This window comes from Sturnira hondurensis, unplaced genomic scaffold (genome assembly GCF_014824575.4).
Source record: "Sturnira hondurensis isolate 20B ecotype Veracruz unplaced genomic scaffold, ASM1482457v3 Scaffold0004711, whole genome shotgun sequence".
Classification (NCBI taxonomy): Eukaryota; Metazoa; Chordata; class Mammalia; order Chiroptera; family Phyllostomidae; genus Sturnira; species Sturnira hondurensis.
Genome location: NW_028077342.1, coordinates 1,028,392 through 1,051,245, shown reverse-complemented (window position 1 = coordinate 1,051,245; position 22,854 = coordinate 1,028,392). Strand labels below are relative to the sequence as shown.

Here is a 22,854-nt window from a genome sequence, read left to right as displayed (position 1 = left end):
TTTAAAATATTATAAAAGTGGAAAATATTTATGGTACCTAAAATGGAAAGGCCCTTAAAGGAAGGTCTCCTAGTCAGACTCCTTCCTTCTATGGCTGGGAAGATTTAGGCCCTGACAGGGAAAACGACGAAGAGCAAGTCTGTGGTGGAACAGGGAGACGGATTGTGGACAGTGGTCTAGGAACATAGCTTTTAAAAAAACCCTGCACATGATTTTCTTGCCCAGGACGGTGTGTGAGCTATTGTACTAGCGAATGTGCAAGGTGTCGTCCAGCTCCACTAGCCCACGATGTCATGAGCCTGAGTGGCCTCCACAGTTGTACTTCATGGTGTTAAGTGACCAGAAGCAGCCACTCTTGTACCTAAATCTCAGTTGGAGCAGCCCTCTGACCATTAGTTTTAAAACCGGGTATTCAAAGAGAGATTCTCACATGTTTTTTTTTTATCACACACAGTTCATCTCCCTCCTACTTCGAAGTATCTATTCCATGGAACCTAGCAGGAGGCTCAAAAAATCATACTCAGGGACAGATGGTATCAACTAGGTAAATTACATGTTGCATAATTGCTTTTACGAGCCCAGAAAGACCATTTTCAAAGCACAGCAGAAAGCTATGTTAGTTTCTTAAGTCAAAGCAGCCCAGGGCTTTAACTGGCTTTAGTGGCAACCAGTAAGATAGGCCATCTGCCTGGGATTTGCCATTTCTGTGCTCCATCACCTTTTGACTGGAACCCCTGCCTCAAGGCCTTCTTGCACTCTGGCTCCCTGGTCCACTCTCCTTCTCCCCCCTGGAATCAAGAGTGCTGAAAGAATGGCTGCCTATCTTTCCGTCTCAACCCCTGTCTTCCTTTGGCATGCCCTGCTGGGTCCAGCACTAACCCCAGGTCACAGGCAACCCCTTTCAGCAGGCTTCAGGAAGCCGAGTGAGGTGACAGCTCCTGTGATGCATGTCAGAGTAGCCTACGTTGGAAGGAAATTAGAAACTGCTGCCAGCTTAAAGGCTTAGTGAGATGGGTGTGCAGATAGGTGTGTCTGAAATGCAGGCAGTCAGAGTGGCCTCTGAGGTGGATGATCAGATGGATGGAGAGTGATAAATGGAGAACAATACCGACTTTCTTACAGAAGGGTGACGTGTCCCCACCCCACCACCCAACCTTCCTTAAGCTGACAAGAAGACTGTGTACCAGAGGGAGATTAGCTGACATGCCTGGAAGAATACAGTCTTGCTTCATTCAGTCTCCTCATGAGGGGACTGGGCCCAGACCACATCTGGACAGCTGGGGGCTCTGAGTGGGACCACAGTCATTTGCTTCTCTCCCGCACTGCTACAGCTAGTGGGGCAGGTTACGGATGGGGACATCTCTGTCACCACTGTGGGAAAGACAGCCAGCTACAAATGACAAAGGCTGACTGACTGTATGGCACAGTGGCAGTATGAATTCAAGGCTCGGTTGGGAATGAGGTAATAAGCATTCTCATGTCAGTGTTGTCCAACAGAACTTCCTACAATGATGTCATGGTGCTACATCTATGCTAATTAAGTAGCCACTGGCTGTATATGGCCATTGAGTACCGAGAAATGCAGCTGGTGTTACTAGGCAAGAAAAGTTTTAATTTTATTAATTTTAATTAAACAACTATTAAGGACACACGGACAAAACCAAGGGGGAGGGTGGAAGCAAGGGAGGGAGGAGGGTTTGGCTGGGGTAAGGGGGAGTGGAGGGGAGTAAACACAGACAACTGTAATTGAATGACGATAAAATAATTTAATTTTTTTTAATTAAACATGGCTAGTGGCTACCATCTTGGACAGCATAGCTCTATGCCTTACCTCCCACAATGTGGCTTAGTGAATTTTCCTGATGCCCTCAAATCAGAGAGAGGAATGGCATGGGAAACGGAATCTGGGCTCAAAGAACAGGGTGCTTATTTATGGCAGCAGCTTCCACACTGCACCCACCCCCTTCTGTCACCACCCCATCCTGCTTCTGAACGGCAGGCTCAGGATGCCTTCATTGCCAAGGATAAACTTTGTCAGTGTTACAGAGCCCAGTAGACCCTGCCTACGCTGGAGGATCTATTGTAAAAAGATGAAAGGTCACGTGAACAAATGCAAAGATTCGCAGTTGCATCTAAGAAATCAACAGTTCAGCTGCAGACAGAGATGCAGCGTCCAGACAGCATCTTTCAAAGAGACTTTGGAAGCATCAGTCAGCCATACGTTCAATATACGTCAGCACGGGGACCCAGAAGCAAAACTGCTAATAGGGAACAATCATAAAGGCTCAGGAGAAAGGAGCATGTTTTTTAACAGAGTTGTCTTGAGACAAAATAAACTGATTAGGAGGTACAGTAAGCATCATATAACTGGAGATGACATAGTGCAATAGTGTTTGAAGACTATTTGTGGTCTGGCAGGTGTGCAGAAAACAACCTTGGGGTTAGGGGGTAAAACAGTTTAACATGGGTGTTAAACCCTTCATCAATTCTACTGTGATTCTCCTCATGTTTTGGGAAACTGAGGAAACTGAGTCACTGAGAAGGTGACGGAGACTAGTTGGTGGCAAAACTACAGTTGAGCCCAAGGAGTCTGGCTTCAGACTGTTCTAACCACTATGCCACACCCTGTCTGTATACTGTACAAAAGGGCAGGTGTGGGTGCTATTTCACAGTGACCTGGAGCAGAGTTCCCTACAAACAGGTGCTAGGAGAGATGGTAAATTTGTCTGGACCCAACTTCCATTCTTAGCCCTTAGCTGGTTGTACCAGATAGGACGCCAAAATAATGGTGTAGAAATAATAGAAGTCTTTTTCTTTTGTGAAAAAGAAGTCCGCAGGGAGGCAGTCCAGCTGCTGTGGTGGATCCGTGGTTATCAGAAGCTTGAGGTTTTTCCAAGTTTCTGTTACCCCATTCCTAGGAGGATGGCCCTTGTCCTTATAGTCCAAGATGGCTGCTGGAACTTCAGCCATCGTATCTGCATTCCAAGCATCGTGATTCAGTAAGGGCTAAAAGAAGAGTATGCCATTTTCCTCAAAAAAGGTTTCTCAAAAGTTCTGAATACTTTTATTTACATATCACTGGACATAATTTAGTCACATAGTCACCCCTTACTACAAAAAAGGATAGGAAATGTAGTCTTTTGCTCCATGCAGCATGGCTTCTATCTGAAACCCATGTCTCTCTTACACTGAGCAGGAATAGGAGAATAGATGTTAGGGTTGGCATCTAGCACATTGGTTTTCTGGCACATTGAGTCATTCAACTTGTATGTTTGTGTCTTCACAGTGACTACAGGTATGTGGCAGCTGCTCTGGCTGTCATGAGAAATGTGACTCAGCAGATCAATGAACGCAAGCGGCGTTTGGAGAATATCGACAAGATCGCCCAGTGGCAGGCCTCCGTCCTGGACTGGGAGGTAGGACCCTTACCAACAGGGTTATTGGGGAGTCCAAATAGCTTAGCTAGAACTTCACAGAGCCATGGATGGGTGAAGAGGAATTATATTTGAAGAGCAGCAAGAAGGATATAGATGAGACCCAAGGCAAAACATCCTGCCAATGAGAGGCATTGTGTACTTGAATAGCTTTCTAAGAAGGTTGGGGACATCCTTGTGGCAGTGATTCATTAAGAAAAGAAATGTTTGTCTCTTTGGATATTGCCAGGAAACAACTGGGTTGACTCAGTAGCCTTTCAAATGTCTTTCAAGCCCTGGAATTTCATCACCAGCAGATGAACACTTGGCTGAGGAGTGCTGTATGCTAATTCACTCCCAAACGCAGAATGCAAAGCTGCTTCTCTGGCTCAGGCCAGCCCACAGACTTCTTTTCCTCTTGGTGGGATCGCCTCACCCTGACATGTCTACCAGGCAGGTCTACCCAAGTCTGCACACTTCAGGCCACAACCGCCATTCCTGCCACACTGGCAGACCAAATTCTGTTTGTTTTTTTGTTTTTTTATCATCTGCTTATAAAAATAATCCCTGACAGCCCCATTCTACTGCACACAGCCCCAACCTCTAAGCGATCATCAATACCTTAGAGCAGCTTAGGGGAATAGCAGGAAGAAGAATATGTTCCCAAGGATTGCAGCTTCTGAGGAATTTCAATTTCAGGTTTCTCTGATGCTGGCATTGGGTTGAGCTGACACTTTGCCACCCTTTATACTCATTAGAGCCTCCTGAAAGGAAGAGAGAAGGCACATACCACCGACAGCTTCTTTTTAATCCATTTTTTTCCTGGAGATTTTTTTTACCAGAAGCCCAAGTTTGCAGCTCATGTCTGGGAACTTGCTCGCGTGTGGTTGTGATTTCCTCCTCATGGACCCCCTCCCATCACAGCCCAGTTGTGTAATACCCAAGGGCCTGTTTCAGTTTACCATTAGATGATTTAATCCAGAGAAGTTGGAGAAAACACAAAACCGCAACGTGACGGAGGCAGCAAGAGCATCTATTTAAAAGCTAAGGAGGCAGGCTCCTGGGACCGGGAGATCAAATGTGGAGGTGGATGGATTTGTTACTTCTCTGCCCTCTTGTCAGTAGGCTGCAATGGAAAATGAATTGTATGAAAAGGATGGCATTTCCTGAGGCTGCAACCTTAACAGAGATGATCGACCTGTAATCAGAATGGGGTGCTGGGCATTAGGATATTTTTTAAAATTTATTGTTGTTGGAATATAGTTGTCTCCATTTTCCCCCCACCTATCCCCACCCTCAATCCTACCCCTGCCTTTGGCTTTGTCCATGGGTCCTTTATACCTGTTCCTTAACTTGCCCCTTCCCATTCTTTTCCATGTTATCTCCTCCATCTCCCCTCTGGTCACTGTCAGTTTGTTCTTCATTTCTATGTCTCTGGTTCTGTTTTGCTGGCTTGTTTGTTTTGTTGATTAGGTTCCACTTATAGGTGAGATCATATGGTATTTGTCTTTCACTGTCTGGCTTATTTCACTTAGCATAATGCTTTCCAGTTCCATCCATGTTGTCTCGAAGGGTAGGAGTTGAGATGAGTGACATGTGCCCTTTGCTCTTGCCCATTCAGAGGGGACAGATAATGTTCTGTGCAGAGGGAACAGTGTGAGCAAAAGTTCTGGAGGAATGGAAGGCAACAGCAGGCCCATGGTCAAGGGGTCAGCAGACAAGGGTTGTACTTTTGGGGACAAGGCAAAAAGGAAACAAACATGTGTGGTACAAGTAGTGCAGAAGAGGCAGAGGGTGAGAGCTCTGGATTCTGAGGGGACTCTTTCCTTCATGTGGACTGATTGGATGCTTTCCAGCAGCCACATAAGGTGGGCCAAATGGGAAGCACTGTATTATTCCCATTGTCCCAATGAGGAAACAGGTTGAGAGTGGTTAACCTTTTGTACTCACTATGGCCACTGGGTAAATTGGTAGCAGTGGTGGGTCTAGAACCCAAGCCTTCTGAGATTCTCACCTCTGAAAATTTTCAAGGCAGCTGGTTGTTCCCTGAAGGGATTGTCATTCTGTTGTGGTTTGGTAGTTAGAATGTGGGCTTTGAAGGAGTCTAGTCTGGACCCATCCACTTTGGCACAATTACTTCCCATTTCTCTGACCTTGGCTTTGAGAGTAACAACAGTATATTCCTATTGCGTTGCTGTGAGGACGAATAGAAATATGGATGCCACACAGAACATAGGGTACACAGTAATAGTCAAGATAATAACTTTTACTTATGTAGAGCTACAGTGCGATGTGTACTTTCCTAAGCACTTTAAAGATTTTATTTATTTATTTTTAGAGAGAGGAGAAGGGAAGGAGAAAGAGAGGGAGAGAAACATTGATGTCCCAGAGATGCATCTGTAGCTTGCTTCTCACATGCCCCCTACTGGGGACCTGGCCCACAACTCAGGCATGTGCCCTGACTGGGAATCGAACCAGCAACCTTTTGGTTCGCAGCTGAGTGCTCCATCCACTGTGCCACACCAGCCAAGACCCTAAGCACTTTATATATGTTAATTTATATAGTCTTCACAGCAGCCAAATGAGGTTGGTACCACTATTACCCTTATTTTAAAGATGAGGAAGCTGAGGCATAGAGGGGCTATGTGAGTTGCCCAACATCAACTGTCATCCAGCTTGGTGAGCATAGGGCCTGCATTTTTTCCCAAGTTTTTGTTTGTTTGTGGAGTAACATGTGACAAGAAGTCCTTAGAATAGAATTGGGCTAGTCCTGCCAGGTACGGTGGGTGGACCAGATGACCACAAGTAGTCTTAGTCCTGGTCCAATCTTTCTCCTTTTAGCAAGTGTTGCATCTAAAAGTAATCCTGGCCATCTTTGTATAGATGGCATTGGCTCCTTTTTATAGCTTTCTTTCACTTCATACATATTCAAAATGGACGGTGGCACATTTTCCTGGTGTGCCTCAGGACGGGGCACGGCAGACTGGTACCAGTCTCACCTTTCCGTTCCTCCAACAGGAAGACCTGTACAGCTCCCGCCCTCTGAGGACTTCCTGTCCCGGCCCTGGGTCTCCTGGGGTTCTGTGCTACTATGTGGGTCTCTCAAGGAGGAGTGTTTAACTAAGTTCCAAGGTATCCCTGGGGTGGAATCTGGAGTCACAGTAGTATCCTGAGCTCTCTTTTGGAGGTTGTATTATTAGAAATATTCCCAGTGAGCTCTTCTTTTCCTTTTAGTACGTTAGACTGGGGGGAAAAGGATATGCTCAAGAGCATCATTTCCAGCTACCCCCCTCTTTGGCTCAATGCCCTGCCCGGGCTGTTTGCCTGTGATTGTTTCTGGGGTGACGCAGCAGCCCCCATTTTTATTAGCAATAATCGCTCCTCAGATAAACCTCATTGGCTACGATACTGCCACTGTACAAAGCCAGCAGCCCTCATTTCTAACCTTGACTTCAAGCTTTTGGGTGTGAGGCTCAGATCTTAGCATCAGAGTATCAGGGCGAGGAACTTAGACATTGTCCTCACGGACCTCATTTAACAGCTCAAACAACTGAGTCCCAGAGAGAGGAAGGGACCGACCCTCCAAGTAATCTTTGGCCCAGAGACAGCATCATGCAGTGACAAGAGGGAGCACGTTCTCTGGAGCCGCACAGTTGGGGTTTGGTTGTGGGTCTGTAACTGACTGGCCGGGTGACCTTGGCTGATCACTCGACCTCTCTGTACGTCAGACTGTAAAATGAGAGTGAGGATATCTGTCTCCCAGGGCAATGGTGAGGGTCAGAAGAAGCAGAGTTAAAGTATGTAACACAATGTCTGACCGATATAGGTGCTCAGTGAGTATTAATTCTCCTGAGTCCTGGGCCACTACCTTCTGTCTCCATTTTCACACGTGCCCAGGAACCAACCTATACCTATGGCGTTGGTGTGGTTTGCCTGCTGTTCAGGAGATCTGAGCACACCTGTTCTGGTCTCCTCCATGGAAGGTGTAAGGTCCTTGAGAATAAGTGCCAGGTCTAATTTGGCAGCTGACAGACACCCCACATGCCCCTGACCTAGCAGAGTTACCATAAAGAAGGAGCCCTTAGAAACTGTACAACTGAATGAGTTAGGAATGAGGTGTCTTAGTTTTGTGTGTGTGTGAGACTCTACATAGCAAGGAGGAGAAGTGGTTTCCAGCCCTGTGTATAATAACTAAAGGGGCATGAGGTCATGAAGTTGCCTATTTAATCAATAGATGTTAATGAACTGAGAGGAGAACAAAAAAAAACCTCTTTTAAGGGGGTGAGTGCATTCTTTTTTCCTCTATCATCATCTCCTTGCTCTCTCCATCCCTTTTTTCTCATCTGGGAAGCAGACAGACTTCTACCACTTGCTCAGGCTTATTTTTGAGTACAGGAAAGAGTCTAAAAGACTAGAGCTGGGAGGAAATGCTGGATCAGAGAGTAAGATTTATAGAGGGAAAGAGGGAGAATTAGAGAATGAACCTCATGGCAGCTGGTGCCCCTAAGGGCAGAGGACAACTGGCTACCACATTCCTAGAAGGTCCTGGGGCTCTTTCATCCTCAGGGCAAACAAGTGTGTGAGTCTTTCCAGCTGATAGAGCCTTTCAAGGATTCCTGGGAGTCCCTCCCTTCATACCTCCTTTCCCAGCAGTCCTTTCTGTTCTCCTCCTGCCCCAGACTGTGCCCAGCCCTAGGTGCCTCCAGGCAGGTGATGGGTCCATCTTTTCTACCTGGATGCCTCTCACTGTCATATGTCTTCCCCAGGGCGAGGACATCCTAGACAGGAGCTCGGAGCTGATCTACACCGGGGAGATGGCCTGGATCTACCAGCCGTATGGCCGCAACCAGCAGCGGGTCTTCTTCCTGTTTGACCACCAGATGGTCCTCTGCAAGAAGGTAACCCCACCCCTTTCTTCCCAGAGGGATATGGGCACTTCCAGGGGCACCAGCCTTGCCTTCATCATCCCAGCTCTCAAGAAGGTGGGCTAAAACTGGTGGGTGAAACACAGACTGGAGATTGGCAGCAATTCACATAGGGATCACTGGTATGGCATGAGTATCACGGACAAAGCTGGCTTGTGGGCAGTGAAGCTCTGAAGTTGGTACGTTTTCCTCCCACTGCCTCACGTGGTGATCCTTCTCACTGTCTTCCACCCAGAAACATTTCAATATTTCTATCCCAGTTGGTAAATAGTGGCTTCCCTGAGCACTCCCCCCAATTTTTACTTTAATGGCTCTGGCCACCTGGCCTCTCACTGCCCCAAGAACCAACGAGGGGTCTCCTACCTTTTCCTGGCAGGTATGTACTTTTGTGGTACAAGAATTTCCTGGGTCCTTACCCAATTTCTACACAAGTTGTATCACTTCCCTGTAAGTCCCAACTGTGTTCTTCTCCACCCTCAACTCTCTGTGATGCATTTCAAGAGAGGCCGTACTCCTGTTGCTGACCTCTGGCTGACTCAGTGTGAGCGTTGTTTCCTTGGTCTCTTATCCTTGGCAGGCAGGAGGAAGGCATATATGCACTCAGACTGAGGCAGCCTGCCGGTGTCCTGTTGCCCATGTGTCCTCCCTCTGCATAAGGTTCAGACCACTTTTGGTTGTTGGAAAGAATTTGGGACCCAGAAAAGGAAAAGAGGAGGGGGAAAAAAACCAAAGAATGCTTAGAGTGACTTTTCCAAATGTGTTGTCCTACCCTTGGCTCTTACTTCATCATCCAGTCCCTTTGTTCTCATCCTCATCCAGTGGTAAATATGTCTAAGGAGGAGTGGTGAGTCTTGAAATGCCTAGTTTAATGTTCTTATTTTCTTTCTAGCCTGAGACATGAACCATATACGTGCTTTTAAACACCCTTTTCTCTGTGTGTGGCACATCTTGCATTAAATCTTTGTCTATGTGCCTTTGACAGTGGATTGGGAGAAGAGATTGAGTTTTGAGTCCAAGTGCCTCGGTGTTGGGAATAAGCTTGGAATGCCAGCTCTGGAACCACTAGCTGGTTAGTGCATGGGTACGATAACTCCCTTCGTCTGGAGCTGACCCTGGAAGAACTTTCGTGATTCTAGAACTTGGCCAAACACCCAGGCTTCTTCTTAGCTCCTCCCACCTCTTCCTATGACTTCTATAAAATCAAGAGACAAGATTTTTGAGAGTTAATTCCTAAGATTCATTGCAAAAACTTCCTCATTTTGTATATTATTATGCAAAAACTGTCTCATTTTGTACATTAGAAATTGGGCTTGCCCGGGCCACTTAAAAATGTACAGCTTGATTTAGAGTGTGTATATATACATACAGACATATATGCATTTATATATGTTTATTAATTAAGTGGCCATTATAGTAGATGTGAAGATACTAGTGGCTTCTAACTATGTGATCCCTTATTTAAATTTCTCTGTCTTCCCTCTTTTCTTTTCTTAAAAACATTTAATATGTATTTATTTTTAGAGAGGGGAAAGGTGGGAGAAAGAGAGGGAGAGAAATGTCAATGTGTGGTTGCCTCTTGCAAGCCCCCTACTGGGAACCTGGGCCGCAACCCAGGCATGTGCCCTGACTGGGAATTGAACAGGCAACCTTTCAGTTTGCAGACCAGCGCTCAATCCACTGAACCACACCAGCCAGAGTCCTCCCTCTTTTCTTTGGAAGAGTCTAGATAAGACTCTGTTGTCTTTCTTCTTGTCCTCTACGGTGGCTGTCACTGCTCCTCTTCATCTCATTGCCCTGCTTTTTTAGTTATGTAGATGTATATTTTTTGTTTCTGAGATGATTACACTGGAAATTATTTTGCTGTTTTGGGGGATTTTTCCCCACTTTTTTCATGTGTCCCCTTTTTACTGGACATGGGAGGAGAGTCCCTTTCTCCTCTGCTCCGTCATGCCATCCACTAGCGTGCCTGCCAAGAGCCCTGCAGTTACACCAGTAAGCCTTTTTCTCATATCTCCTGGCCGCCATGGTACCAATGTGGACGTGCTCTATTGTCTGCTGTGCAATGGACTACTCAGCGTTTATGTTGCTTTCACTGTATTCTGGGAGCATCAGAACTAAACAGAGTGTAATGATATGCTAGAGAAAGGACTTCTGTTCAAGGAACTTTCTGCATTTGGCCCATTTCTTCTTGCACTAATTGGCTAGACTCGGAGGTTAAGCCATTTGGAACAACTAGAAATACAAAAATAGCAACAGAGATGGGGATAGAGCAGGAAGAAGATGAGGCTTTGAAACAAGAACACCTGGGTCCTAGATTCTACTGTCTCTTACAGTAGAATTTGTCTAAGCTTGGTCAGTTCTTCAACTTTATTTATTTTTTTAAGATTTCAGGGTGGGGCAGGGCTGGGAATATAAGACAGAAAACTGTACTTGAACAAGAATTAAATTTAAAAAAGAAAAAAATAAAGATTTTATTTATTTATTTTACACAGACAAGAAGGGAGGGAGAGAGGGAGAGAAACATCAATGTGTGGTTGCCTCTTGCAAGCCCCCTACTGGAGACCTGACCTGCATCTCAAGCATGTGCCCTGACTGGGAATTGAACCAGCGACCCTTCAGTTCCCAGGCCGATGCTCAATCCACTGAGCCACACCAGCCAGGGCCAGTTTTTTAACTTTAAACATTTATTTTTCCGCAGTGTCAAATCAGATTGATGACAGAATTTTTCTCAGGAGCCTTTTATAGAAGAGCCACCCAAGTTAGTAGGAAGCAGTTAGGTGTACAGTCTTAAGAACATGGCTTCTAGGACCAAACAGGAAGGCACCAGTTTCTTTTTTCCTGTGAGCTGCTTGACCTGGGACAAATTCTCTGTGCCTACTATTCATTCCTTCATTTGCAAAACAAGAATCATCATCATGTCCATGTGTAAGGGGAAGTCGGGAAGGTTAACTGAGACAATATAGTTGCAGTGCCTGGAACATAGTAAGTACCTAGTAAATATTAGCCATTGATATGATTCCTGCATATTTAGTGTTTCCGATCATTTATTCAGCAAATTTTCATTGGAAGGCAGTATACGGGTTCGACAAGCATAGATTCTAGAGTCACATAGCCTGGATCCTAAGCCCAGTTCTGCCAGTTAGTATTTTTTTAAAGCTTTTATTTATTTTTACAGAGAGGGGAAGGGGGGAAGAAAGTTTAATATTTTTTATTCCTGGACAAGTTTCTTAACTGCTCTATGTCTACAGTTCCTCATAAAAGGGGTTATAACAGTACATTCCTCATAGAACTGTTGTGAGGATTCTTTAAGTTACGAAATGCAAAGCATTTAGCTATCAAGGAATGCATGAAGAAAATGTGATGCATGCATAATGGAATATTGTTGAGTCTTAAAATAGAAGGAACTCTTGCCATTTGCAACAATATGGATGAGCACCAATAAAATAAGACAAAGACAAATACCATATGATCTCAGTCATATGTGGAATTTAAAACAGTTGAACTCATAAAGAAAGAAAGTGGAGTGGTTGTTAATGGCTGGTGGGGGTGGAGGAAATAGGGAGATATTGGTCAAAGGGTGAAAACTTCCTGTTACACAGGGTGAATAAGTTCTGGAGAGCTAGTGTACCAGCATGGTGATTGTAGCTAGTGATACTTTGTTGTATTCTTAAAATATGCTAAGAAAGGAGATCTTAAGTTCCCTCATCACAAAAAAGGTGATGGGTATTTGAATTAGTTTGATTGTAGTGATTATTTCACATTGTGTATGTATATCAAAACATCACATTGTATACCTTAAATATATACCTCAATAAAGCTGGAAAATAATGCAAAGCATTTAGAATAGTGTTAGGCACATAATTTATGCTGTTAAGTGTTTACTGTTACATTGTTGTTATTCTTATTTTGTTATTAATAAGTATGCACTCTAACCCTGGCTGGTGTGGCTCAGTGGATTGAGCGCAGGTCACAGGGTTGCCGGTTCCATTCTCAGTCAGGGCACACACCTAGGTTGCAGGCCAGGTCCCCGGCAGGGGTGTGGGAGAAACAACCACACATTGATATTTCTCTCCCTCTCTTTTTCCTTCCCTTCCCCTCTCTCTAAAAATAAATAAATACAAACTTGTATGCACATTAGATACTAGAATAAAATAACAAGAAGGAAAAATCCAGTCCCAGCCCTAAGATTGGGAGAGAAAACCAGGCTGACCCAGGCTGGGGGTGTCACATGGACCCCCTCTAAAAGTGTCAGGAGGACTTCATTGACAAGCAAGCAAGGAAGACTGCAATCCAGAACAGTTGCATTCCCCAGATTGCAGCATCTGTCATTTGTACAAAATGTCCCACAGTATCTTACTAAATGCCATGAAAACCCAGTGAGTCCAAATTCAAACAGCTCACAGCCGTTTCAATTATGTAATGTCAGGGATGGGGGCAGGTGTCTCGCTGGAGCCACGGCTAGGGCCAGGGTGCCTGTGTGCAGACTGCTGGGGCGCTCCTGGAGAAGCGCTAGCTTCCTTCATATCTTCCATCTCAGGTTAGTGAGAGGGAATGTGAGGGGGGGGGCTGACGTATTATTATAAACAACCCCACTTAGGCTGGGAACTTGGTGGCAACCCGGATAGCATCTGTGGTGAGCACCTATTCACCATATCGCAGTGGAAGCACTCATTCTGCCATTAACAAGTAGCATGGGGGCTGCCCAGTACCAACAGAACCACAGGTGAGCAGGACGCAGAGATTTGTCTCCTTGTTGTGAGCAGAAGCTGAGCAGAGAAACCTTTGAGGCTTTGTCGCTGTGCTTCCCTGGACGACCCCTGAGTGAGGCAAGAGCTTGGAAGGTACTGTGCTTGGCACAGCTTACATGGACAGGCAGAGCTAAAAGCTGTGAGACAGAACAAATGTGGCTCACCAGCGTGGTAGCTGAGTGTCAACTGCCTGAGGGTGCAGAGTCTGCTAGCATTCAAAAAGGGAGACCAGAGTAAGGAGCTGGGGGGTACAGTCAGGGAAGGCTTCTTTAGGGAGGAGGAATGTGTGAGCTTAACCTTGAGGCCTAGAAGTATTGAACAGAAGGCATTGTTGGGGCAGGGAGGACACATTAGTGTGAGCCCAAGTATGGATCTGATTTGGGTGAGCGGGTGGCAAACCACCCGCCACTGCCACCGCTGCCACCGCCACCGCCACCCTGACTCCCTCCCTAAGAGGGTGTGTGAGATTTCCAGGGATAGTGCAGTGGCTACGTAAACTTTGAAATGTTCAGAGTTAACTTTGCTTTGATTTATTTTCAGTCAATATTTAACTTACTTTGAAAGTTCACATGAACTAAAGGAGGCATTGGGATTTTTAGGTTTATGGAAGGGGTTTTAGAACGGCACCACACATTGGTCAGGGAGCAGGACAGCTCAGCACCCTGTTTATGAGGTGCTGGCCTCATGCCCTGCTAGCTGCATGTTTAGATTTGAGCCTCACAACCATTTTCCAGGGTAAGGATGATCATCCTAGTTTCATAAACAAGGACACTGAGGCTCACAGAGGTTAAGTGGCTTGCCCACAGCCCTACAGCTAGTAGGTTGAGCAGCTAGGTCTCAAAACTCAGGGCTTTGGACTCTAACTCGATCTTTCCACTGTTTCCTACTGCTTTGTGGCCTTACCTACCCTTTCTGATTGGGTTTTCCGAACAGTGGATCATTCTTAATCATTTCTATCACATCATTATACTTGGCTTTATGACTAAGCCTGTGCCTGCAAACTCATATTCAACCCTCTGGGGAGTCAGAAAGAGCCGGCAAAGGGAGAATTTTAATGACGCATCTCTCTAGCCCTCTTCCCATGCTGCAGAGGCAGAACTGTCTCTAGTTGCTTGTTATCCTTAAATACAAAAAAAAAAAAAAAACAGAAACCCAAAACAAAAAACCAACCCTCAACCACAATAAGGAGGTTCAGTTGATGCATTTAATTTAGCTTCAAGATCCTGTTCATCCTTTCCGTTTTTGGAAATCAGTAAAGGTTTTGAAGGCTGACGATGATTATGATGCACCAACTCAGAGGAAAAGGCAGCTGTAGGCTGAAGTTAGGAAGGGCGGACAGTGGAGGCTGGCTGTGTTCAAGCGTGGTGGGCACTCACCTGTGTGGTGCAGACCTGGATTCCTAGGTCTATGTGTGTTTGTATTACGTCTTGTAAGGCAGGTTTCCAGCCTGCACGAGATCAAACTAGGTTCCATGGATCCATTCTCACCTTGTCCTGCTTTTGTAGTGAGGTTTGCCTGACAGGGTCCACTTTTAATCCAGATTTCTCCCAAAGCGTTCCTGAGGATGTGGAAGTCAGCACATGGCAGCCACCCCATTCTTTTGGCCAGACTGAGCCTGTCCACCCTGAGCCTGGTAGAAGGAATTGAGGCTGTGAAATAGGTTTGGAGCCACGTTGGCCCATGCTGTGCAGCTGACCTCTTCCTCTTCTGTGAACTTGATGTCAGGGGCACCCAACAGATCAGAACCCATCTGTACTCACAGCCTATTTCTGTGAATGATCATTATTGGAACAAACAGAACAATGTGATGGTTATTTTTTGCAAAGCAATTCAACCACATCTGTATTTTCCAGCCCGATGCTTCTAGATTGACAGAGCTATGTTGGGAGTCCTTAAGGACAGCCTTCCCTGGCCGTCCTGGAAAGCCCAGTTCACCATGCAGTGTGAAAACTTAGGTTTGGGAAAGGGGTTTAGGAAAGACATTTATCCTAAATGTCTAAGGATAAGCACACAGTGGGGAGAATTGGCCAGAAAGGGCCCTTGCCACTAACAGAGGACATCTGTCAGGACAGGGTTCCCTGGGGTCCTCTTTGGCCAGACTCAGCCCTATCACGTGTCCCAGCATTAGGTTTGCCCTCAGGGGAAGCTTAGGACAGTGCTGAAAGGAAGAGGGGCTGAAAGGCCCCTTGGAGAGACCCTTGTCAGACCTTGCATTCCATAGGCCCACAGGTCATTTCATCTGTCCCTCTGTGTTTCTTTTTTTAACCTAAGAAATATTTGATATTCAAAAAGATACACAAATAATATAGTGCACACCCATGGACTTACTTTCCAGCATAAGAAATCTTTTTTATGGCCTTCCTCCTCTCCTCCGCTTCTTTCCTCTCTTCCTTGCCTCTCCCTGTTCTCCTCCTTGTACTGTCTTGGATTTCCCATGCGTTTTTGTTGTATTTTGTATAGTCTTTGCACATAGGTATATATCCTGAAACCTGTGTTGATTTTTTTGTTTTGAAACCTTATATAAGTGGAATGGGTATAGATGAGATAAACTGTATAGAAATAAAATCAAGGAAACGATGAACATAGGATTTGAGAAGGAGGTTGCCTTGGCATTATAGCTTTTGGATTGGGTGATGGGTTCCCTAAAACTTAATACAGTATTACAAGTAATTAAGCAAACACATGTATGGAAATAATATCATTCATGGATGAATGATGAGTTTCTCATGGACTGAGAGTTAGGATGAATCCACTTCTGTGCACTCAGGAGCAAGACAACAATGATAACAACTAACCAGCTCATATTGCACCTCTGAAAGGCTTGCAAATATTCAGAATAGGAAAAGCCTTTGCTAGTAGTGCCTGTGTGCTTTAATGCTTCCTGCTTCCCATCAGCAGTCTTGCAACTGTGTGTGAGGACTGATGCCGGGGTCTGAGGCAGAGCCTTGGGATGTAGGACAGAGACCTTGCCTAAGAACATCTGGTTAGCCAACCTGTCAACCTCACACTGCTAAGTTAACCTGCTCAGGTTTTGGTGAAACCAACCCCCATTGGTTGTCCAAAACAGTGGCACCGTTAGCATCCATCCTGATGTGTCTGTGTGCTTCTTCTCCTGGGACCCTCTCTCCACATACCTTTCACAAAAGCCTTCTCTTCCTTCTCCCCAGGACCTGATTCGGAGAGACATCCTATACTACAAAGGCCGCATTGACATGGATAAATATGAGGTAGTTGACATCGAAGATGGCCGAGATGATGACTTTAATGTCAGCATGAAGAACGCCTTTAAGCTTCACAACAAGGAGACTGAGGAGGTACATCTGTTCTTTGCCAAGAAGCTGGAGGAGAAGATACGCTGGCTCAGGGCTTTCAGAGAAGAGAGGAAAATGGTACAGGAAGATGAAAAAATTGGTAAGTGACCTGAGAAGAAAAAGAAGAATATAATTATAAAGCACATAGGGGATTTGAAATAATTTTCATTTTTCTAGAGGCAGAAGGATGAGTTCCATTGCAAACTGACTTAATCCACTCTGTTGGTTCCCTATTGTTAGGTACTTATTGAGAGATACCAGTAGTTTCCATCAGTCAGGGTTAGGTAAGTTACAGGTTGGCTTCCTCTGCAGTCTCATTGCTAGATAAAACTATTACACTGAAAGCAAACCTCAGACTCAGTTCTCTCAAATATACAAATATTGATTAGCAAACCAATGCAAAAGCACTCATACAGCCTATTCTGTAATCTCAGTGCACTGTCAGTTCTATTCTAAGATAGATGCCAGCATCTTTGAAAAGGTGAGTCAAGGCAGGTATGCTAATATTATAGTGATATTATATTCAGCTAACTCTCCAGTCAGTCTGGTGACAGAAGCCTCTGATGAGGGCCAACACATAGCACCTGCTTTAATCATAAACTTCAGGCTTCTTTGTGAAGGGTATGGGCTGTAGGACTTACTGGATTCTTATACCCAGGCTAAGATGCCTGTAAGACATTTGTGGTCACTGAACATATTGAATAACATTCACTTTACCAATTTGTACTTTTTTAAAAAAGATTTTATTTATTTATCTTTAGAGGGGAAGGGATGGAGAGAGGGAGAGAAATATCAATGTATGGCTGCCTCTCGTGTGTCCTCTGATGGGAACTGGCCTGCAACTCAGACATGTGCCCTGACTGGGAATCAAACTGTGATGCTTTGGTTCACAGGTCCACACTTAATCCACTGAGCTACTCCAGCTAGGGCCAATTTGTAGTTTTTTTAAAAGACTTTATTTGGAGTTTTTTTGTTTTTTTTTTTTGTTTTTTAATTAGACAGGAAGGAGGGAGAGAGAGAGAGAGAGAGAAACATCTGTGTGCAAGGGAAACATCAATCAGCTGCCTCTTGCATGCGCCCAACCAGGGACCTGGTCCACAACCCAGGTCTGCACCCTGACTGGGAATCAAACCAGCGATCCTTCTGTCCTCAGGCTGGTGCTCAATCCACTGAGTCACACCAGTCAGGGCCCAATTTATACTTCTTTATTTTTAAAAGAGTTTATTTATTTATTTATTTATTTATTTATCTATCTATCTATCTATCTATTTTTAGAGGGGAAGGAGAGAGGAGAGAAACATCAATGTATGGTTGCCTTTCGTGCGTCCCCTGCTGGGAGTTGGCCTGCAGGGAACCAGCCTGCAACCCAGGCATGTGCCCTGACTGGGAATCGAACTGTGATCCTCTGGTTCGCAGGCCGGCGCTCAATCCACTGAGCTACAGCAGCCAGGGCCCCAATTTATACTTCTTAATCCTGTCACCTTTTTCACCAAGGCCCCCAAACTCCCTTCCTATTGGCAACCATCAGTTTGTTCTCTGTATCTGTGAGTCTCTTTCTATTTTGTTTGTTTATTTTGCTCTTTAGATTTCATATGTAAGTGAAATCATGTGGTATATTTCTTTCTTTATCTGATTTGTTTCACTTAACACAATAGCCTCTAGGTCCAAAGATACTTTTATAGAAATAGAAAAAAAATCGTAAATTCATGTAGAACCAAAAAAGACCCATAATAGCTAAAGATATCTAAGAGAGAAGAACAAAGCTTAGAAAGATATCTAAGAGACAAGAACAGGCATCATGCTTCCTGTTTCAAAGTATATTCCAAAGCTACAGTAGTTAAAAAGGTATGGTATACCATAAAGACAGACATCTAAACCAAGGAAATAGGAGAGAAAGCCCAGAAATAAACTCACACATATAGGTCAACATGTCTTCAACAAGGGTAGCAAAAATACAAAATTAGTAAAGGATGGTTTCTTTAAAAAATGGTGCTGGGAATAGTGAATATCAACATGAAAAATCATGGTAAAATTTTTTTTACTTAGATCTTGGTAATGATTTCTTGAATGTGATACCAAAAACCTAGGCAACAAAGCAAAAATAGACAAGTAGGATTAGATAAAACCTAAATGCCTCTGCACAGGAAAGGAAATATCAATAGAATGAAAGAGCAACCTATTGAATGAGAGAAAATGTTTCAAACCATGTATCTGATATGAGGTTAATTTCCAAATCGTATAAGGAGCTCCTACAACTCAATCGCAAAAAACCAAATAGCTCAGTAAAAAAATGGGCAAAGGAGTTGCACCAACCTTTCTGTTATTTCATTAATTACTTTTTGCCATGCGATTTTTTCTGAAACTTTTCTTATATCTATGTACATTTTCTTTTGTAATCTGTTATCTTTTGACTTTTTTTTTTACTTTTCTTCATATTTTTGCTTTGGGTTGTGAAATATTTTTTTCCACTTCACATGACATTTTAGTCAACCATTCTCCATTTAATAGCCTCTTAACTCACAATCTTTTTTTTTGCCCCCTTTGTACTTTTTTGTACTGTGAAATACATCTCAGTAGCTAAGTTTTTGCTCAAGTTTCTGATTACTTTCCTTTCTCACTTTTCAAGGCTTTTTAAAAAAGATTTTTTTTATTTATCTTTAGAGGGGAAGGGAGGGAGAGAAATATCAATGTATGGTTGCCTCTCATGTGTCCCCTGCTGGGAACTGGCCTGCAACCCAGGCATGTGCCCTGACTGGGAATTGAACCACCATCCTTTGGTTCACAACCCTGCATTCAATCCACTGAGCTACGCCAGCCAGGCTCAAGGCTTTTGATATATCTTGCCAGAAATACTCTTCCAGAAATGTATTTAGACATTTAAGAAAGGTCTGTGTTTCTCTTAACCTAATCATGTGTTTTTGTGTTTATAGGCTTTGAAATTTCTGAAAACCAGAAGAGACAGGCTGCAATGACTGTGAGAAAAGTCTCTAAGCAAAAAGGTAAAGCTGCTTTTTACCAACTTTCCCTCCCTGCTCCCCCAGCCCCACTCACTCTCTTTGGGAGGCTGGGAAGCCATAGACTACGTGCCTGCATGTTTCTAGGCTTATTTCCATGCTGAAGTTCATTTGGGGTGGTGGGGAGTGCCTGGGTCCTCAGGTGTCCATGATTACACACTGCAAATGGTCTTAAAGGTTTAATGCTCAGGGATGACTAGGGAAGGGGTGTCAAACTCATTTTAACCCAGGGCCACATCAGCCTCGCAGTTGCCTACAAAGGGCCGAATGTTATTTCAACTCCTTAACAGTTAAGGAGGAGTTACATTTATACAGTCCTAAAATTATTTCAGCTCTTTGAAGGCAACCACAAGGCTGATGTGTCCCTGGGTTAAAATGAGTTTGACACCCCTGGTCTAGGTAGGGTAAGGTAGTTATGTCCAAAGGTAGCTCATTGGGTACAGGGAAAAAAAGAAGCTGTTTTCCTTTTTGCCTAAATAAATGAGCGAGAAAAGCTAAACTTTACTAAAACTTTACAGACTGGTGGACAATAGAAAAATATGTAGAATTTATTAATAAGTATAAATATGTCAGGGAAATGTGCACCACTTTCATTGGTTTGAGGACATTTGGCATATCAAGAATTCCAAATCAGAATGAAGAACTTCAAACTGAATCAAGAAGATTGAAATATTGATTGTGTTTCTTTCTCTGTGAACCATAAAGAACTTACAAAGGAAACATACCTTGAAAATCAATTTGAGTATAAAACGAAACCCCATTTTCTCATTTTCATGAACTAGACAAAATTAAAATGCTTAGGTGAACAAAAGGAAGGAACTACCCTCTAGTTGCTTGAGGGCCTATTCAATCCCAGTCATTTTACATAAGTTGTTTCATTTTATCTTTATAGCACCCCTAAAAAGGTAGGCATTACTAGCCCCATTCTGTAGATGAGAAAACTGAGGATGTTCTGGGTGAAGTGACTCTGAACATAAGTCAGCTTGACTGTAAGTCCCCACCTCTCTCCTCGCCACCCCAGGGTTCTGCTCATTCTCCATTTAGAGAAAGAACAGTTCACTTTTTTTTGGTCTCACCTCAGTTATTAACAAATGCTATTGTCACTGATAGCCACTGTCAATGGTCCCCAGGGGTGGGCAGTCTCAGGCAGACCTCACTTTTCCCAGGCCCTTCCTTCTGCTTTCTCAGTGGGTGCTGATTCAGAATGAGTCACCGCCACACAAATTGATCCAATACAAGTCGCCTGAAATTCCAGCAGTCACATAAAGCACCCTTAATTATTCCTGATGACACTCTTTTTTATTGAGGAGGCTACATGCCTGTGCATATCTGATTTCCAATTAAGCAGTGTCCCTAGCTGGAGCCCCTCTAACTAGACATGACCATCCTTTTAACTGCTTATTGCTTCCTGCCCTTGGGAGGCCCTTACTGGCTCTTTTTCTCATCATGCAAATGTGATTCTCTTTAGATACAAAATTAAAGGCAACCACTCCTAACCCCTTGGGGGTGAAAACGTGAGGGATAGTGTTAGAAAGCAATCTGGAGCTACTGTCAGTAAAGATGTGATCTGTATGAATAGGAGGGTTCTGCAAGAGAATAAGTCCCTTCTTTGGACAGACATATGAGCAGAAAAGAGCCCCAGGCAGGTGGAGAAACCTCAAGCTACAAAGGAGCTACTTTCCTAGTGCCCGGCCTTTGTCTTCAGGAGGCTCTCACTTCCTGAGTATCTTTCACTCTGATTTCCTTCACTGTCCTCACCACACTGACCTTCCTGATGGAATGGTGCCCCTTTATCTCAGCCCGGGTTCCCTTAAGCTCATTTGACACTGCCTGTTCTATTCACTGAGAATCTTACAGCTTGGGAAAATTCCACAAAGCAAGCAACTAGAAAGCAGTCCTGTTTAATCATACCAAGACTTTGTGTCAGTTTCCTTCCCCACCCTGTCTAGTCTCAAACCTGGCCCTTTTGGGTTCTCTCTTCTCTCCCAATGTCTGAACCCTGGTTTACCGGAACAGCTTTCCATCTTTAATAGCAATCTTAAGACTTTCAAAGAAACTCATCTATTTTCAAACCTCCAAGAATTCCTATGAATTTCTTCCCTTATTTCTTTTTCTAGTCTTTAAGACTCCTAGTCCAGGCCTGTGGTGACTGATATATTTTGAGACTCAAAGTTACTACATGTGAGGAAGAAGTTGTCAAACTCAGAAATTTAATAGTTATATCATATACATGGGAAGGCGTTCTTTCAGGTACCAATGAAAGTTAGCTTCCTTAACTGTTCCAGCGACCCCTTCCTGAGAGGGACGGAGAAGCACTGCTGTTTCTCTAACACAATATAATTGGATAGGTAATTATTCTAGTGACCCTTTTCAACGCCATCTGTAATGCCATGGGGCCTTATCAGCTCAGTCTGCTGCTCTGGACGACAAAGCCTAGCTCCAAGGATGGCCTTTTCATTTTACATCTGTCTTTCATACCACCTTGGTTTTACGAATTGCTACATAACTTCTTGAGAGTTTTGTGCTAACTCTTGATCCATCAAACTATTTAAGTCTATCTTCATGAAATTGCCTAGATCCAGGAGCGTGGCCCCCCATCTCCAGAGGTTTTAGAGTCAGCCCAAAATCAGAGTAGGTCACTAGAATTACTAAAAATAATCTTGAAAATGCAGAATACAGTTGGAGTAATCAGTCTACCCTGATTTCAACACTAATCATATAGCTACAGTAACCAAGAGAGTGCGGTATTGGCAGAGGGATGGATATATTTGCTCAGCAGAACAGAATAGAGAACCCAGAAATAGAAGTACACAAATTCACACAACTGAATTTTGACAGGCCTGCTAAAGCAATTCACTGGGGGAAGGATAGCCTTTTCAATAAATGGTGCTGAAACAACTGGACTTCCATAGGGAAAAATTTTTTTAAAAGAACCTAAAACTAAACTTACATGCTATAAAAATGAACTCAAAATGGATAATGGACTCAAATTTTAAATGACAAAATTTTAAGATAAAAGGAGAAGATTTTTAGGATCTAGGGTAGACAGAGAAGTTCTTAGACTTGACAACAAAATCTTGAACCACAAAATGAAAATTGATAAATTAGAACTCATCAAAATAGAAAAGTTTGCTCTGTGACAGACTATGTGAAGTGGATGGAAACACAAGCTACAGCACAGGAGGCAAACACAGGGCCCACGGGCTGAATCCAGCCTTCTACCTTATCTTATCTGCCTGGCACCTCATTTCTACCTGGCAGCAGTGCCGAGCTCTCGCTTCACTGTTAAGGAGCAGTTACATTCACACAGTCCTAAAGTTACATTCGGCCCTTTGAAGGCAACCACAAGGCTGATGTGGCCCCCAGTGAAAATGAGCTTGGCACCCCTGAGCTACAGGCTAGAAAGATATATTTGCAAACAATATATTCGATAAAGTACTGGT

The 22,854-nt window shown here is 43.9% G+C and overlaps 1 protein-coding gene across 5 annotated transcripts in view; it reads left to right on the top strand.

The window, feature by feature from the left end:
- Positions 1-22,854, top strand: part of ARHGEF9 (Cdc42 guanine nucleotide exchange factor 9) — a 127,984-nt gene that overhangs the window by 94,668 nt on the left and 10,462 nt on the right. For all 5 annotated transcript variants that reach the window (XM_037045972.1, XM_037045976.1, XM_037045975.1 and 2 more), the window contains exons 6-9: positions 3,287-3,416; positions 8,180-8,311; positions 16,254-16,497; positions 19,328-19,396. In XM_037045972.1, the coding sequence (XP_036901867.1) occupies positions 3,287-3,416; positions 8,180-8,311; positions 16,254-16,497; positions 19,328-19,396 (575 nt within the window). The remainder of the gene's footprint in view (positions 1-3,286; positions 3,417-8,179; positions 8,312-16,253; positions 16,498-19,327; positions 19,397-22,854) is intronic.